The 17500-nt window shown below is 39.9% G+C and overlaps 3 protein-coding genes and 1 pseudogene across 4 annotated transcripts in view; 3 read left to right on the forward strand and 1 right to left on the reverse strand.

Annotated features, from left to right (window-relative positions):
• Nucleotides 1-3000, forward strand: part of LOC138051799 (uncharacterized) — a 17011-nt gene extending 14011 nt beyond the window's left edge. The window contains exon 6 of one of the 2 annotated variants that reach the window (XM_068898064.1): nt 1484-3000. In XM_068898064.1, coding sequence (XP_068754165.1) covers nt 1484-1570 — 87 coding nt within the window. In that variant the 3' untranslated portion in view covers nt 1571-3000. Of the gene's footprint in view, nt 1-222; nt 322-1483 lie in introns of those variants that run through there. The other variant, XM_068898065.1, reaches the window with a different exon arrangement.
• The window catches only part of LOC138051809 (furin-like protease kpc-1), a 371910-nt gene that overhangs the window by 215355 nt on the left and 139055 nt on the right, over nt 1-17500 (forward strand). The gene's annotated exons all lie outside the window — the stretch shown is intronic.
• LOC138051800 (tripartite motif-containing protein 2-like) lies at nt 11523-14521 on the reverse strand. Its single transcript, XM_068898066.1, has one exon. The coding sequence runs from the start codon at nt 14443-14445 to the stop codon at nt 12187-12189; it is 2259 nt and encodes a 752-aa protein (XP_068754167.1). The 5' UTR covers nt 14446-14521; the 3' UTR covers nt 11523-12186.
• The window catches only part of LOC138050949 (uncharacterized), a 1255-nt pseudogene continuing 330 nt past the window's right edge, over nt 16576-17500 (forward strand).

Below are 17500 nucleotides of genomic sequence, written 5' to 3' on the forward strand. Positions count from 1 at the left end.
ACGGCTAACTATACGGGATGCTTAAACTCTTGAACTTTGATTTGTTCCCAGAAAGTGTTCACATTAAGACACTTTACTGCGCGCACACCGATTCGTTGGCTTACGTACAACTCTTCAAACACTTTCAGCGCTTTCAAACGGCCGTTATTTAGATGACTTGAAAATGAAGTCAAGTTGGTTACTTCGAAACTTTGCTGCAAGCAAATTTATTTCTTCTTTTAGTCCTGAAGCGACGACATCGTCAGCTTCAAAACCGAAGGAAACATCGGTTTTGGGTTCGAAAAATATTCATGAAGAGACAAGAACTTGAGGCTTTCCACACTCTGGTGAGAGAACTTCGTGTTTCTGACAGAGAGTAACGAACATTCGGACTTTGTTGCTAAGACGCGTTGAATCATGGGTCAGAATTTAAAATATTATGGGATACGTTTCGATCGCAGATCGCAGAACTTTGGTTTCCATATGATCGCAGGATCGCAAGCGATCGCAGACAATCACAAATGATCGCAGAAGTGTGTTTCCATATGATCGAAGAACTTTCTGCGATCTCCGATCCGCGATCGTCTGCGATCATATGGAAACCAGCCTTTACGCTGTGATTTTACGTGGAAATTGTATTTTTTGCTCAAATTTTTGGGAAAAAGTAGACATTTCGGGTGTCGATCATGGCTTTTTAAACTTTTGCAGGTAAACGTAATGGCCTAGTTTGGGAGGATAAATATTAGCTGCACCAAGCTAGTCTGGGTAAATAAAGATATGATATGATGTATGAAATTGATGTGTTACTCCAGCAAATCGGAAATTCGATCATCAAGGAATAAGTGCCAGCAGCTTTTTTGAACGAGGAAAAAGTCAAGTTAGGATGCTGATCATCGCAGATATATATTACTGCGCCTTTCAATAACATGCGGACTCTTAAATTCAAAGGTCAACCGACAAATGCGTTTTTCGCTACCGTCAATCAAATGTTCGGCGGCTCCTCCAAGCTTCCGACTACTGTCGAGCGCGCAGTAATTCAATCACATCGTTGAGCCCAGTTCAGTCAACATAGTCGGAAGCTGGGAGGAGCCGCCGAACATTTGATTGACGGTAGCGAAAAACGCATTTGTCGATTGAGCTTTGAATTTTGGAGTCCGCATGTTATTGAAAGGCACGGCAACGTTATTTGAGGAGTAACGAAAGGCTTTCCTTTCGTTGCTGCTCAAGTAACGTTAATTAACAGCTGTGATGATCAGCATCCTAACTTGATTCTCTCCGCAATTCAAATACATATGGCTTTCATATATTAACTTTCGTCATAGAAAAAAAAAATTCCTACTCAAGCGCGAGTGAGTAAGTGTCAACGCCTTCGGGTGCAACTTTGCCTTCCACAATTTTAGGTAGTATTTTTTCCTTTGTCGAGCGCAGAAATCAAAATTTAAGAGTTTTTGTTCATCATGTTTAGTAACAAAATAAATCAAATGTCTTTTTTGCATGTCCACAGGTTAGAAGTATCCTTGGAAAGGTTCTCGGAAACGATGGAGTGCTGCCCTTTTACATACATCCAGTTGGATTGGCGATGGAGTTGTAAAGCTTGTGTGGGAGATCTTCCTTGGCACACGTACATGGCAGTTGCTGTGGAAGCAGAAACTTATTACGGGGTTTCTACTAAAAGTTAGCAGTACAAATCAATTAAGTAATAGGACTGGTAATGAGATTCCGCTTCCAAGGAACTAAGGCCTCATTTACTTTGACAGGATCCCAAGAGCCTACAACTCCAATACTAGATCTAACAGCATTTTCACAGATCAAAGTTTTTTTTAACGTGTTCTTAACTGATAAGATTTGGTTTGTACCCAATCCTTTGGGTACTAATTTCTCATGCAAGACTTGTGATTAGCTGGAAAGGTCTGGTTTCGCGGGAAAATCAATCTAAAAATAACTCGGTCTTTAATTCATGATTCGCCGTTCCACAACTACAATGAAGTTGTTCCCTTCCAGTCATGACATCCTGCTTTGATTACTTTTCGTTTCGAATCACATAGGTTGTGGTGCGTTTTCACAGAATCGTTCAGTATTAGCTTGCGAGAGCATCCGAGTCTTTTGGCCAGTGTTAGCCGAGCCGGGAAACAAATTGAGTGATCTCCTGGACTAAACGTCAGGAAACTCCAAAAAACGAAAGTTTCCGGAAACAAAAGGAAAATTGACGCGTCATTCAAGTGTGGTCACTTTAAGCGATGGCTTCAAATTATATAAAAAGTTTTGAAAATGACTTTACACCCATGCGCAATCCCATTACCCATATTGAAAAAATATACTTTTTAATTAAGGATTTTAGTGCAAAGAGGTGAAACAATACCAAGCGTATACTCGAAATACGAGAGGAAAGTTTAGACCATTTCTTTTATGAAATTTTGCGAATTCCTGACGCTGCTACATTTTATTTATACAATGTGGACAATTTATGTATAATTATTTTCTGGACTGGATTCCGGAACACTCTGCCACTTATATGCACGTAAATAGTGCGCGTTGTTGTATGCATCGCTCTATGAAGCATACCACCACAAGAAGACAAATGGCATGGTATTCTGAGGCAGCAAGCAAGAGTTCCCCGTCTCCCCCTTTCAGCTTAAAATTTACTGTCCAACTATATTTTTCCTTGGCGTTAAGCAATTTGGGCGCGTTCTCTTTTAGCCTACGAACGCAGACGTATTTCCGGCGCCGGAAATAGGTCTGCGTTTGCAGGCTAATTTTCCTTAAACTATTCCGAAACTACAACACACGGGATATTTAAATCGTTTCCTTTTGAGACCAGTTCTAAAGTCAAAGTCTGCAGGAATAACATGCCCTTTTGTTTCGCCAAATTAAACAAAAAAAGATTGTTGCTAATAAGTCAGAAGGCAAAGTTATAGTTTCATTCCAATCTTCACGGTACTTCATTACCCAATTTAAGTCATTTTGATTAATTTACAGTGTAATAGCAAATTTTTTTATGAATCAATAAAAGAGCGGGAACTCTAATGCGCTTCCATTTAAACTTTTTTACGTTATGCCTTGTGAATAAGATAGTGGTTTTGATTTGCTGCAAAACGGCCAATTTTCTTCAAAGGGCGTGGTATCATGATTCAAACTAGAGAAGGATGTGTTCTAATTCAGTTTCAGCCTGATATTACCGCGGCAATGAGAGATAATTTTACCCTCACGCTTTTTCGAGGTCAGAGAAATTTCCCTTTCTTTTCAATACGGTCCTATCCCACAGCTGTTTCGCTTTCAGGAGGGAAGTTGAAAAGGAGGACATTTATTTATCGATAGTGACTCGGGCGTACTCGGAAAAATCGCGAGTTTTTCCTAACCTAGGAATCGATGAACCTATCTCCTTCCGATTTTGCATGTTATGCCACTGGGCTATAGGAAACTCGCGTGAGATAGGGTAATTATTAAACGAATAAAGAAGCTCATGACCTTGAAGCGTTTAACTCTGGTTCAGAAATGGGGTTTTTGAGTTTTAAAATGTCCTTATTTGGATGTAACGTAGCTCGCGCATTTTCCATCGCGTGCAGCAGCGATCTTATTTTTGTCCATATTTGGGCATAAAATTGGTGTCCTAAAATCCCCAGCTTTGTTCCAAGGAAAAGAGTTGGAAGTTGCACGCTCCAAGGTCACGTGCTTCTGACGAATATCGTAGGGAGCCATAAGCACGAGACGTCTTACACCCATGAACGGCAACCGGAAATAAGCAATATTCCTTTAAAGGCCTGTTTAAATGGTTTCAACATTGCTTCAACATGCATTCAACACTTTGTTGAACGAAATATTCGGTGTGTTTGAAGAGGTCGTCCAGCATTGTTGAAACCTTTTGAAAGCGTGTTGAATCAAGTTTAAATGGTTTTAAGCTTTCATTCAACATCGATGCAACTTTTCCTTTGTTCTCGAAAATGTTGAATGGTGTTGACGCCGTTTGAACACTCTGTTCAATTATTGTAGAACACACGCATGCTCACATCAGGACGCAAAAGTCAATATGGCGTACTTTATCTGGGCGAGAGAGAGACTGGTTTCTAGTTCTTAGTTCCCCGCAATCAAATTTTGCGAAAGTGTTGGTTCTTTTGTTGGCGCAATGTTGGAACCGTCTGAACGGCCTCCAATTTTGCTCAGAGGTTAGAAATTAGAAATTAGGTCTAGGCCATTTAAGGGGCCATTATGCATGAAAGCGAGGCTAGACTTACAAGATAGCCATTCTGGCCTATTATATTTATTCAAAATGTTCCAAATTACATTGGTATTACTTATATTTGTCGTCATGATATCAATTCAACACAGGAAACTATTAGCTTTTATTTTTTACGCACGACAAGGCAATTTTCGTTATGACCTTGACCATCACAACTATACTGCTTTTCTTCTGACTAGGTTTGCTTTACATGTAACACCTGTCAATGATTATAAGACAACGAAACTAATTAGAAAGTGTTTTCTTTAGTGTGAGCAATTAAAACACTTACAGAAAAAATACGAGTTTTTGTAAGAAAGTCTCAGTATTTAAAAGCAGATCACGTGACCTCGAAAAGAGGGGGCCATCTGCAGTTAACCAGCGTCTTCTCTCACTACTATATTAAATACCCCACACCTCAGCAACATTGTTTCCAAATAAATTTTTACATTTGGCACAGGGATTGAGGGGAGGGGTGTATGAATGACTTGTGATAGTAACTGCAGGCTGCAACAATAGCGGTCATCTTGAATTTTTCAGTACAATGAAGCTGTGGTACGACTTTTGGGAGCATTATGTCAAGTTTTGGTTAATCAGTTATTCTGCCTACCTTGAGTAGCGTAATCAATCTATTACACAGTCTTCACCACAGCCGCAAAGTGCAGTGCACCTAAGAGCCACTCTGATGCATGAGCAGTTAGACCTGCAACCTTTCTTGCAGCGACATTTAATAAGTGCATCACAAGATGATGATCCGGCTGGTAATGTCGTCCAGAGGGGCTTCCAGCCAGCATCAGTCGTCATCCATCTCCATTGACTTGGACATGGCAAGTTCATCACTGGAACAATTGCTTGACCCCAGCAATGTCCACCCTGGTATGCTGGATAAGAGCAGCTTGAGTTGGGGGTATAGATTTAATAGACTTTCCCTTCTGTGCACACAGCTGCTTGTGTGCCTCGTCATTCTGGCACTAGTGCGGTCATACAGCTATAATTTGAAGTCTTATGGATCTAGAGCTTTCGCTGTCGCCTCGCCACAACTTTGGAACGATCTCCCAGAACAAATAAAAAACTCTGATAATCTCCAGACTTTCAAAACACGACTTAAAACTTATTTATTCAAGGAAATTTTTGTATAACTTTTTCGTTTGTGAATTAGTTTTTAATTTTTAATTTTTCATGACTTGTAAAGCGCTTAGATCACGTCTGGATAGGCGCTATATAAGAAATATTATTATTATTATTATTATTATTATTATTATTATTATTATTATTATTATTATTATTATTATTATTATTATATTTCAAACTAGTACCAGTGCCAAAGGCAATCCACAACTCATTGATGTTAAGATTCTGGGTTATGCCAATATGCAGATGATAACGACATCATTGTCAACAGTACGGATGAGGATGCTCTTATGTCCTGCTTTCGACGCATCTGCTGCATGAACCATAATTCTTGTGTCTGCTTCCTCGTGGTTACATGGAGTAAGGCTAGAAGTGTCAAACCGCAGTGGACTACAAAGAACCTGTTCTCCTTTCGTAGTAATGACGTGCTTGCCATCGCCGAAATCTACAGGGGGAATCTGCTCCACTAAAAAACCTAATAGTTTCCTCTTCCTTGCATCTACACGCAGGAATTCCTTCCAATTTTTTGGCACAGTTGTCAAAGACTGAACACGCCCACGAATACCACGTCCCCTTTCTTCTGGTCATTGCTTTTAAACTGTTTGATACATACTCGTCCCATACAGGAACCGATGACCCGGAGCCTACAACTCCATTGCGTTCGTGACACGGCGTTTTCACAGACCGATATATTTTTAGATTGAATTTCCCGCAAATGAGACTCCCGCAAGAGCCTGATGACCAATTACAAGAAACTAACCTGACGTCATAGGGTCATCGAATCGGAACTGCCTTTGTTTTTTTCGGCGAAGGTAGTCTAAAAATAGATCGGTCTGTAAAAATGCCGTGCCGTAGGCCCAGTATGGGAGTTGAAGGCTCCTGGTCATGGGTTGAAACTTCCTGTCCCATATGTCTGCACTTTTGAAATGTTTTTACTGTATTTGTTGGTTTCAGCATGTTAATAGCTGCTGCACTATCAATTATAGCTACATCTATTGGTGTCGGGGCACTGGATCGAGGCTGCGACAGTGATTGAATGCAGTCTGTCAGGTCGGATTTCTTTCCTGGAAGACGAAGCTTTCCACTTTGTGATATTGATGGTGGACAACTTTGGTTTTTATGTTCAAAAATATCGTCCAAGTCTTCTTCTCTAGTTTGACACGAGATAAACAGCCGTGAGAAAAGTGCACAGTCACTCTTTAAAGATGAGATTTGCTGCTTGTGTTTGGATGGTTCTTTCTGGCGAGGACTTCTGAACAATGGAAGCTTATTCTTCTTAGTAGAATCATGCATGTTCTTTGCTTTTTTTTCACTTAATCTCTCCTCGACAAATGTTTCGAACTGTTCCCGTCGAAGTGTTTCGACCTCTTCTACCCTTTTAACTACAAAAGCGTCGGCTAGATCTTTTGTGTCAAGAACGAGAAGATCTCCACTTTCATCAGTGAACGGGTTTCCCATGACATCAATGACCGAGATTAAAGACTTCATATCCTTAGCGAAAGATATCTGGGTGCTTTTTTCCTCTTCGTGATGCTTTGTAGACCCAGGTTTCATTCCCTCGTCTGTATCTGAGGAAGCTTCAAATTCTGCTATCAACCCTGCAACGTCTGGACCAGAAATCATCCAGCGCCGTAGAGCGGCAGGATTTTCTGTCAGCCAAACAGCTCCCTCGTCACCCTTCACCATAGCATTATTCTGTTCATGTGCTTGGTCAATGGCGATGGAAGAAAACACTTTAGCAGTCTTCTGTACTGCAAATTCACCATTGAGAAGTTGCACATAGGTCTATATATACTAAGACTACAGTTCTCCAAATTGCCTATAATTAATTCAGCATCTCTTTATGAGTTTCAACTTCTCCATTAATGTCCATTTTTAAGTCACGTGAAGTACTTCACCAAAAGTAATGGGAAAGTACTTTTTTTGTATGTACTGTAAAAGCACATGTAAAACTCTGACGGAGACTGAAGGTCAAGGTCAAGGTAATTCAGAATTTATAAGGTCATAGGTGATCACAGGTAAAAGGAACATGGAGATGGGTTAGCAAGTGAAGTTATAATACCAAAAAGCAAGGAATACTAGTGTATCCAATGGTATTAATATTCACATCGCAGGCGAAATAGATATTTTATGATTTTAGCCTCGTTTCCATGCGAAACAACCCCTAAAATGGCCTTCACATGATTTTTAGCGGTGGCTCCATATCAGAGGGTTTTCAGTGTATCCTTAGCTACCTTTGTGCAAAATTTGGTGATTTCTTCACGAAGTGCACGATTTCCCTCAAATATGCACATATCCGCCGGACTATTCTGGCACAACCGTATTTATATTGCTGAGTATATTTTCACTATCATAGACGATATAAAATCTGGAGCAGACTACTCTCCTGGCATGCAAAATGTTCACTTCTGGTTTTCGTCTGTGGCTCAAAAACGGCATGAGTTAAAGCTCCCTAATTTCAGCTGACATTCCTCTGACCTTGCCCCCCCCCCCCCCCCCAAAAAAAAAAAAAAATTGGGGGCAACAAGAGAAATTTGAGCAAAGCCAGTTTTTACAGACGTTTCAATGTTCTTTTTTTCGATATAGATATTTTCTATTTTAATTAACCTGAGGTCGGCGTGGTATGTCCATTTAAATTCACACGAAACAGTGGTTGCCTAGTACGTGATTAGTTTCTGGTTGAAGGGGGCTCATATGTTGATATACATGTTTGGATTTTTATTTTTATTATCATTTTTGGGCACTCTGCTGCACTGCATTAGCTGGTGTGAAGTATTTGCAGTCGTGAATTAATCAATTTCGGCATAACTTTCTAGAATCATATCGTAGATTATTGACTGGAGACTCTCAGAAGATCTGAGTCACGTGAAAGGCAACCACTGTCTGGTGTGAATTTAACTGGCTTTACCACGGGCGTTAAGAGCGTACAGTGACCTACAGTGAATTTCGTAAAATCTACGCGACAGTGGAAACAAATACTCATCTTACGTGTGTTTTTTTATTGTTTAGAACTCGCTTTGTGCGATGTTAGACATGTCGAATCCAGTGGTACAAAAACGTAAGCGGGCCTATCGACATCGGGTTACCTGCTCCGAATGTAAAAAAGACATCGTTGCTGAGTACCAAGATGCTCATGCAAGAACCAACCATATAGGCAAGAAACTTAAATTTACTGTTTCTCGTGCGCCAAATCAATCGCAACTAGGTTACAATGACCGTGGGCGATGAAACAATCAATATGCTATGCAGTAAAATCGATGCCGAAAACGTTGGCTCAGACGTTCAGAACGACAGAAGTACAGATACAGTGAATTCATCAGATACTGCTCTGGATGAGTCAGAAATCGAAGCGATTCAAGTGAATAACGGTGCTCGGATTGCTCCGGCTACGTGAGAATTTATCGATGTTGGTTCGACAGATGAATCAGAAATCACGGATAAAGGTAATTTGGTTAAGTCAAAGATCATGGATATCGAAAGCATAGATGATGGTACTAACAATGGTGCTACTGCTCCGGATACGACAGAAATCATAGATAATGGTGCTAATCGTGCGTACTGCTAATCGGGATAGGTCCATTTCAATTGTCATAGATAATGGTGTTCCGGAAAGATCACTTAAAAGTCAGTTATCATAGATAGTGGTGCTCCAGCTGAGTCAGATATCGCAGATGGTGAGCACAATTCTTCCTTGGATACAAATCTGTATAAAGGTACTTGCCAAAAGTCCAGTGATAAAGACGAGCGTCCTCAGCGACCGGTCTTAAAGTGCTACGACCCTAAAAAAATTGGCAGTGAATCTTTTTCTAGAGATGTCAACCCCGCCTGTTTCAAACGATACCCATGGCTCAGCTGTAACTGTGAAACAAAGAAAGCGTGCTGCTACCTATGCCAGAAATACTTGAATGCCCACGATTTGACGTTTGACAATTGGAAGAAGCTATAGCGTCTTACTAAACACCACAAGAGTGAGCACCACCTAACGGCCATGGCGAAATGGATTGATAGCAGAGCAAATAAGAAGAGAAATACCTCAATACTGAGAAAACTCCAGGAATCACACAAACAACATGTGAAGGAAAATCGCGGCTACTAGAAAGTTATCATTGAATGTCTCATGTTCACTGCCCAACAGAACATCGCCCAACGGGGTCACGATGAAGGACGCGATGGTTTGAGTAATAGCACTGATGAAAAATGGAGGTAATTTTCTGGAACTAATTCACTTGCGGTGCAAGGACATAGCTTGGCTGAAGGATAAACTCGATAACCAGCTTCAGAAGTACGTGCAGTGGACATCTCCCGTGATACGAAACGAACTGCTACGAATTATTCCCGATCTCATTCACGAGCATATTACAAACGATGTGCGAGCAAGAGAATAGTATGGTATCATCTTGGCCGAAACATCAGACATAAGCAGAACAGAATAAGTTTCACTTTGCCTTAGTTTCGCGCTGAATGGAACGAAGAAATTAAAGAAGCATTCATTGATTTCTACTCCACGAAATCAACCAAAGGCGAAGTACTGTATGAACTGGTGAAATCTCCTCTCACTGAACTCAATCTTGACCTCAAGAATATTGTTGGTAAAGCCTTCGATGGGGCGGCTTATATGAACGGTGTACAAAAGGGAATCTCAACAAGAATGGAAGAGTGCGCCCCGCTCGGTGTCTATGCCTACTCAACCTCGCCCTGCAGGATACTATGACACAGATTGAACAATTGCGAAACGCTAGGGGGACATTGCTTTGTAGTTTAGAGCTTTATACAAATATTGTTCATGAATTATCTTTGAAAAATGCGTTGTTACCCCCAATTTTCTTTTTGGATTTCAATAACACTTGGGAAGATCTACCTTTCCTGCATAATCATAAATCGGGGCAAAAATACCTTTGAATTAGTAGACACCGTCCTTAACTAACTCAGCAAGTTCTTTTACTTTTTGAAGTCAATTAGTAAATAGCATGATGCCTGTTAATGTTAATGAAACGGTCAGCATAAAATGCAGACTGTCGACTGCAGACTGGGTTTAAAATTGCCGAGTTGTTTAAAAATCGTTCAGAAAATATGCGTTCCACTTTAATACCGTAGTGACCGCAATCGCCTTCCCCACAAAAAGGCGGTCGCGCAGATGTTATGATGACACACTAACTTTCACAGTGACGTCGTCAAATTCGCAAGGTGTTTTGATGTAACGTATAGATCTGATCGCTTTCATGCACCGAACAGAGAGCTTTTATCACCATCGACCAAACATACCCTTACATTCAAGCTTATAGAAACTATCATAGGAAAACATTAAATTCACATGCATAAAGATACGTTAAATACAATAAAGCGGTTCTTACCTTAGATGTATTAGCAGAATTCACCGCCATGCCGAATATGTAGCACTTGCGAGCAAAGCAACTGGTGACGTATCTTTAATTATATCATGTGACAATCGGCAATAGTCAGAAGGCCTTAATTCGAATTTCCTGATCCGTGAAGCATGTCACCAAATGTTTATGCTTCAGATTAAGAAACAAATACAAATTTTCATTGGTAACAATAATAAATAGACCTATTTGGAAATTTTCGCGGCAGAGAAAACGAGACCGACATTGTTGCGTGACCCTATTGTTGAAAATATATGGCGTAACAAACGATGCGATAATTTAGGCCTCAGTCTGCTTTTAAACCCAGTCTGCAGTCTGCATTTTATACCAAGTCTGCATTTTATACTGACCTGTTAATGAAACCATTATTTATGTAAACAATGACATCAGCAAAGATTTTCTTATTAAATGGAAGGCTTCATTAGTGATGCATAATAATTATTACAATCAACATTAACTAAGTGGCATTTTGACCATTACTACCACATGTTAAAACCAGACACTAATAAAATAAAATTATGAATGGCAGTGTAGTGAATCTGGATGTGTTGCTGGAGGAAACCTGCCTAGTTGATCTGATTCGTGAGTATTGGGTTATTTCTCCATGTCGATTATCGATGGTGTTGTCGAATTAAAGGGTCCTTTTACCATTTTAGGCTTTGAGGCAGGAGCTAATTTCCATGGATCTGCCTCAATGATACATGTTTTGTGCTCCCAACCACATATCTCAGAAACTTTCATTAACATTATACTCCCATCCCAACCCCCCTCCCCCCCCCCCCCACCCCCACACAAAAAAATACCGATTGAGATATAAATTGCTATAAAACATTTATTTATCTTCAGAGAATTATCTAAGTTTGATACTAATAATAATAATAATAATGATGAGTCTTTATTCGATCAAAAGATAAAAACACATATCTTATGTTACAATATAAATTAATATCTAAAAATAAGTCTATTCGAAAATACATTCACGAAGCGGGTAGTCCGTACTAGTGGTTTCACTACTGTGTTTCTTCTCAGGTTATAATTAGTGTCTTTGATTTCAGGTAATAGATTATATATAGGATGATTACAATCAGATAATACGTTCTTAAAAATTCTATGGTCTAAAAAGGTGTTCAAACATTAGTGGAATATAGCAACCAATTCACCCCTAGTTAACAAGACTTCAAAACAGAACGAATTTGTCATGAAAATTCAAAACATTGAAATTGAGCATTTTCGTATTCTTTGATTAAAGATTTTATTTCCAATGTTAAAACTTACTTTTATTGCCAAAGTCCCATTTAAAATAGTCAACTTCAGGGTAAGAGTAGAACAAGATATGCAACACTCAAACAGCAATAAACTTGTAAAATATGTTACATTGAAATATGCTGTGGGTCTTCCCAATATGATGAGGTTTCTCATCTAAGCCACATGGAAATCAAAGGCTGATTGACTATGTATTATTTCGATCTGAGCAGAGACCCACTAGTCAAATATTTGAATGCGATTATTCTTACGGTCCGCCACAACAATCTGACCACCTCTCAGAATTGCTACTGAAAATGGAGAATTGAGCTGTCCTACGTTGTTGCCCTTTGTGCCAAATTTACCAACAAACTTACCATTCGGTAGTTCAAACACTTGCGCTCTATGATTGTCTCGCTCACAGACGATAACATGACCTGATTTAGTTACTGATAAAAAACCGGGTCCATTGAACTCCCCATGCCCACTCCCTCTCTTGCCAAACTGGTACTTATAGTCCCCCTCCTTAGTAAATACTTTAATACAATGATCATTTTTGTCTGACACAATGAGATCATCGTGCCACTCAACACAGTGAACAGGGAAATTTAGAAATTCAGGCCCACCTATCTTCTTTAGAAACTTGCCATCATGGGAGAAGATTTTAATGAATTTGTTACTCGAATCAGCAATGATAATGTTACCATTGGAATCCAATGATAAACCCCAAGGATACTGGAGCTGGTTATCGAGGTGTCCAGCCCCACCAAACATGCTGATGTACCTCCCCTCCCCGGTAAAAATTTGGATGCGATGGTTACGCCTGTCTGCCACCGATACATTTCCATCTTTATCGAAAGCTATCCCATAAGGATCATTAAATTCTCCTGGATTGCTGCCATTTCTGCCAAAGGATCTCACAAAATTGCCTTCACTATTAAAGATTTGAATTTTGTGTTTGGATGTTACCGCAATTTCATCCTTGCTATTCACAGCAACCCCCAGAGGAAAATCAAACATCCCATCACCCGAGCCTCGTTTTCCAAAAGATAAAATAGGTTTGACATTAAATGATTTGACTACAATCATAAAAGGGCTTCCGCAAACATGTTCCCTGTTAACCTTAACTGACAAATTAAATTTACCTTCAACTTTGGGCGAATAGCTAATTTTGTAGGTCCCATCTTTGTTATCATTTACGTTAAAATTTGCGACGCATGTTTCGCCGCGCTCATCCACGGTCATTTCTACTGCTACATTATCCTGCTTATTGTAACACCGTTCCCCAAAAGAGTTTCTTGTGGTTATGCAAAATTGAGCTTCACGCCCAACAGTTCCTTCATTTAGTCCTTTGCATTCAGCGACAGATTCGCTTGCTTTTGTTTGGCGTGATTTCAAGAATCCAATTTTCTCGTTGTTGACAGCGTCCAGTATCCTGTGATTTTCCACGAAAACTAAATCAAACAGGCCGACTCCTGGGTCACGGGCAACTGGCTCAGACTGATCGAGTTCTTCCAGAGTTTTCTTCAATGCTTTTCCAAGTTGAACCACTTCTACGCTTGTGCTTCGCGTTAAAAGTTTGTCAGCTTTTTCCAGCGCTGATTCAATAGCTTTTATTTCCGCCTGAACCGCGGTCCTCTTTGTTATTACAGTTTCCAGCAACTTTTTCGTTTCTTTTTTCAGTTCGAACAGAATAATTTCCTTTTTTGCTTGAATTGTTTCTCGGAATGTTTCGATCAAGTTCTCAGAAAACCTTTCCACATCTTGTTCCACGTTTTCGCGTTGTTGAACGATTCGAGCGTAGTCCTCGTCAAGTTGAGTGACTATGTTCATTTTTTCTTGTAAGTTACCGTTTTGCTTTTGCACGAGCGGTCTGATATCGATTATTTGGGCTTCGGCTTCTTCTTTGGTCAATCTGACTTTATGACCTGAGTGATGCAAGATGAAACACGTCTGACAAACCGTGTCATCACAATTCTGACAAAAAAACTTTAACTCTTCTTTCTCGTGTTCTTCTCTCGGACAAAACACGGGTCGCTTTAATAACTCCTCATAGTCCTTGTCTTTAAATTCTTTTACCGCCACAACACGGTGATCTTTGCTGTAAAGTTGCATCACGTTGTGGGCTATTAAGCATTGTTCACAGTAAAATATCCCACATTGAAAACAGTACAGAGCTTCTGAGCTTTTCTTGTGACAGTTTCTGCATGTTACTTGCGCTTTGCTATACTCTTTAATTTTAAGAGCATCGATCAACCCGTTCACGAAGAAACTGATGGGAAGATCCTTTAGATCACCGCTTGTAGGAACTGAGCTAACTCCTTGGCACTTTGGGCATCTCAGCGTATTTTGACCGCCCTTCGCCCGATGCCAGTTTGTCAAACAGTTCAGACAAAAACTGTGCAAACATGGAAGGTGTCTTGGATCTTTAAAAACATCCTGACACACCGGACAGGAGACGTGTTCTTGAAGATTATGGAGCAATTTTTCCATGTCCATGTTCTGTGTCGGTACGTCTTCGAGAATTAAGCGTATTTTGTTGCCTGCCTTACGATTAAAAGAATTTCGTGATATTCATTCCATATTTAGCTTTTCTAGGAATTATTGATGTGCTAACCAATCACGGTGCCGTAAATTAGAGCTTGGTGATATTTTGTTTCGGTGTCTGATTCCTAGGAATGCGCGTCATAATCAGAAGAAACCAAAGAAGAGAGTTAAGCGTACGGAGCGTTTGTTCATGACATGAGACTAAGAGTATGAAGCACTTTTTAGGTTTCCATCATTTTGTCACGCCTTCGAGATCTGAGCGTCTGTCGTTATTTTTCTAGGAATCAGTAGATCACTGTTAACGGCCTGTTGATTTCTGATTTGTTTTGATTTGAGACGCTCAAATGAGGTTTTCAAGATAACGCGATCAGTGAAAAGGTCAAAGAAATGACCTGTTTTTGAGTGAAAAGCTTAGCTACGATCACGTATAGTACTGGCAACTTGTAAAAGAGCTGGAATATCTTAAAAGAGAATACGCTGTTTCCACCAGGGGCCGGTTTAGGTATCAAAACCTATAGGTTTCCATGGTATTTAACGCTGGTTAGCGCTAACCAAGCTTCGAGCAACCCGGGACAGAACGTTACTTAACTTGTTGGTCCTCTCCTCTGATCATGAAGAGTGGCAAGGCGGGAAGCAAATCCAATCTCTTTAAAACCGAAAGCAAAGGCTGAACAATAACTATCCAACTTCTCGCGCGCTCATTGGCAAATTTTGTTTTGCTTTTTTAAGAGGAAAAAGACTAAAACTGCAAAGATGTCGAGTTTTTTGGATATCATTTAACATGCTAGTCAAGAAATGCCTTTAAATTATTCACATTTGATCAAAGAAAGCAAAGTGCGCAGTGTAGCCGAGAAATGAGTGTTTCAGTTTTCGAAATTGCCCCGGAAAATATTGCCCTTGATGAGAATCGTCAGCATCGCGGCGTGGTTGTATGATTAGGGCGCGGGACTTGCAATCCCGAAGTCAGTTTTCGCTCTTAACTCTGCCTCTATTGTACTAGATATCAGCTAGATATCTCTCGACTGCCGGCCCTGTGAATTTGTGAGAGATACGTTTGCGGAATTCAAGGGCCCTTGAAATCCCCTGCGGTGATCTGTCAAGTTCAATACTCCGCAAATCAAACTACTTGGAATTCAAATAGATGACAAGCTTAATTTCCCTAATCATATTACTTTTGACTGCGAAATTTAATTGTCACTTGGTATGGATGGCATAACTGCAGATCTTCTGACAGCAGAAAAATAGAGCGGATTCAAGAACGAGCGCTTAATAAAGCAGTATTCAACTCCATTCAGAAACATATGAAAACCTTCTTGTGCACGGCTATAGCTACCTTCACTGCTAAATCGAAGATTTCAAGATATCGCCGGTATAAAGTAAAGAATGGCGTTGCGCCGAATGTCATTAATAAACTATTTAAGCAGAAAAACCCTAGAAATACACTACGAAACAGTGGCTTCGATATCCCTATTTTTAATACTAAAACTATGGAAAGCATTCTCTGCGATACCAAGGACCTCACATATGGTCAAAATGAAGTACTCCTTCAACATTGAATCGTTTAAAAGGAACATTACGAAAATAGACCTAGCGTCATTTTTAAACAATAGCACTAATTGCTGAAACTTTTGCAATTCTTAGAGAATACTAATTTATATATCCATTGTCTTACTTTGTACATGTTAATTTTATATTTATTATATAGATACTGATGAAATACTAGGGGTGACCGACCCATAGGACACCATGTTATTAATTAACGCTAATCGTCAATTCAGAGCAAATTGGGAATTAACGACATCAAAGCCACTTATCAACTAATAGCCCTTTCCGCGGGTAGTTTTTCTCACAATGTTGAGTCTATCTAGTGTCTACCATGGCGAGTCGGTAGTGTTATTACACTCTCCTCCATCGTTTTATTTCTATTGCTTCACTTGCTTCTCCGACCGGGCTTTGTCTCTAACTTGAAAAAGTTGACAGACCAACAGCTCCTTGCAAGTAGCCTTGAGACATCAACGAGAAAATTAGTTGACAAACTGCTTCAGCTTCGCTTAGTCACCACGGCCCCATTGCTTCGACGCCATGTTGGATTCACTCATGTATCAAGGCAAGGTTTCTTCGCGTCTCGAGTAAGTGACTCTTCGAACTCTATATCTACTTTCCAAATAACAAAGATCTTACTTAGTGGCGATATTTCCATGAATCTCGGATCTCCTCTTAAATGTGTAGCCTGTGACTAGACGATCGCTAGAAATCATCGCGCAGTAGAATGTAACACGTGCCATCGAAGACTACACATAAAATGTGGCAAGAAAGAAACCCCTCGAGTTTGACCGAATTAAGGCACAAACAACCAACACATGGCTTTGTGATACAGGTTCATGGTTGCAATTACCGTTCCACGATTACTGTCAATCATCTGATTTGTCAAGCTTGGAGAGGATTTCAAACCCTGATCTATCAAGTGATATCCGAGACGCGTTTGACTCCGACTATTACCATGTGTGCGACAACACATATCTCGAGACATTACGAAAGTCTTCAATAAAAGACGATCTTCTCTGACATTTTAACATCAAAAGCCTTCAAAATAAATTTGAAGAGCTCTCTGAAATTATCCAAAGACTCAACATTCACGTCATGTTTGTAAGCGAAACTAATATCGACTCATCGTACCCAAACAATCAATTTACCATCCCGGGCTATTCTCTATATCGCAATGATCGAAAGAAAGGTGGAGGAGGAGTAATGGCTTTAATATCAAACTCACTCACAAGCAAAAGAATTGCTATTAAGAAGAATTATAAGACCTTAATAGAACCAATTGCGGTCGAAGTCACTATGGGATTAATGAAGATGCTATCGTTCGCCAAAAAAGTTATGTGGTGAATACCAACTTTCTTTGGAAAATGAACTTAGCCACATCTGCAACTGGGCAAGCTTACAGAATAACTCCGTTATTGTCCTCGGTGTTTTAGGTCTGAACAAGCTAAGACTAGAAACGCCA

This window comes from Montipora capricornis, chromosome 6, assembly GCF_036669925.1.
Source record: "Montipora capricornis isolate CH-2021 chromosome 6, ASM3666992v2, whole genome shotgun sequence".
In the NCBI taxonomy this organism is placed as follows: Eukaryota; Metazoa; Cnidaria; class Anthozoa; order Scleractinia; family Acroporidae; genus Montipora; species Montipora capricornis.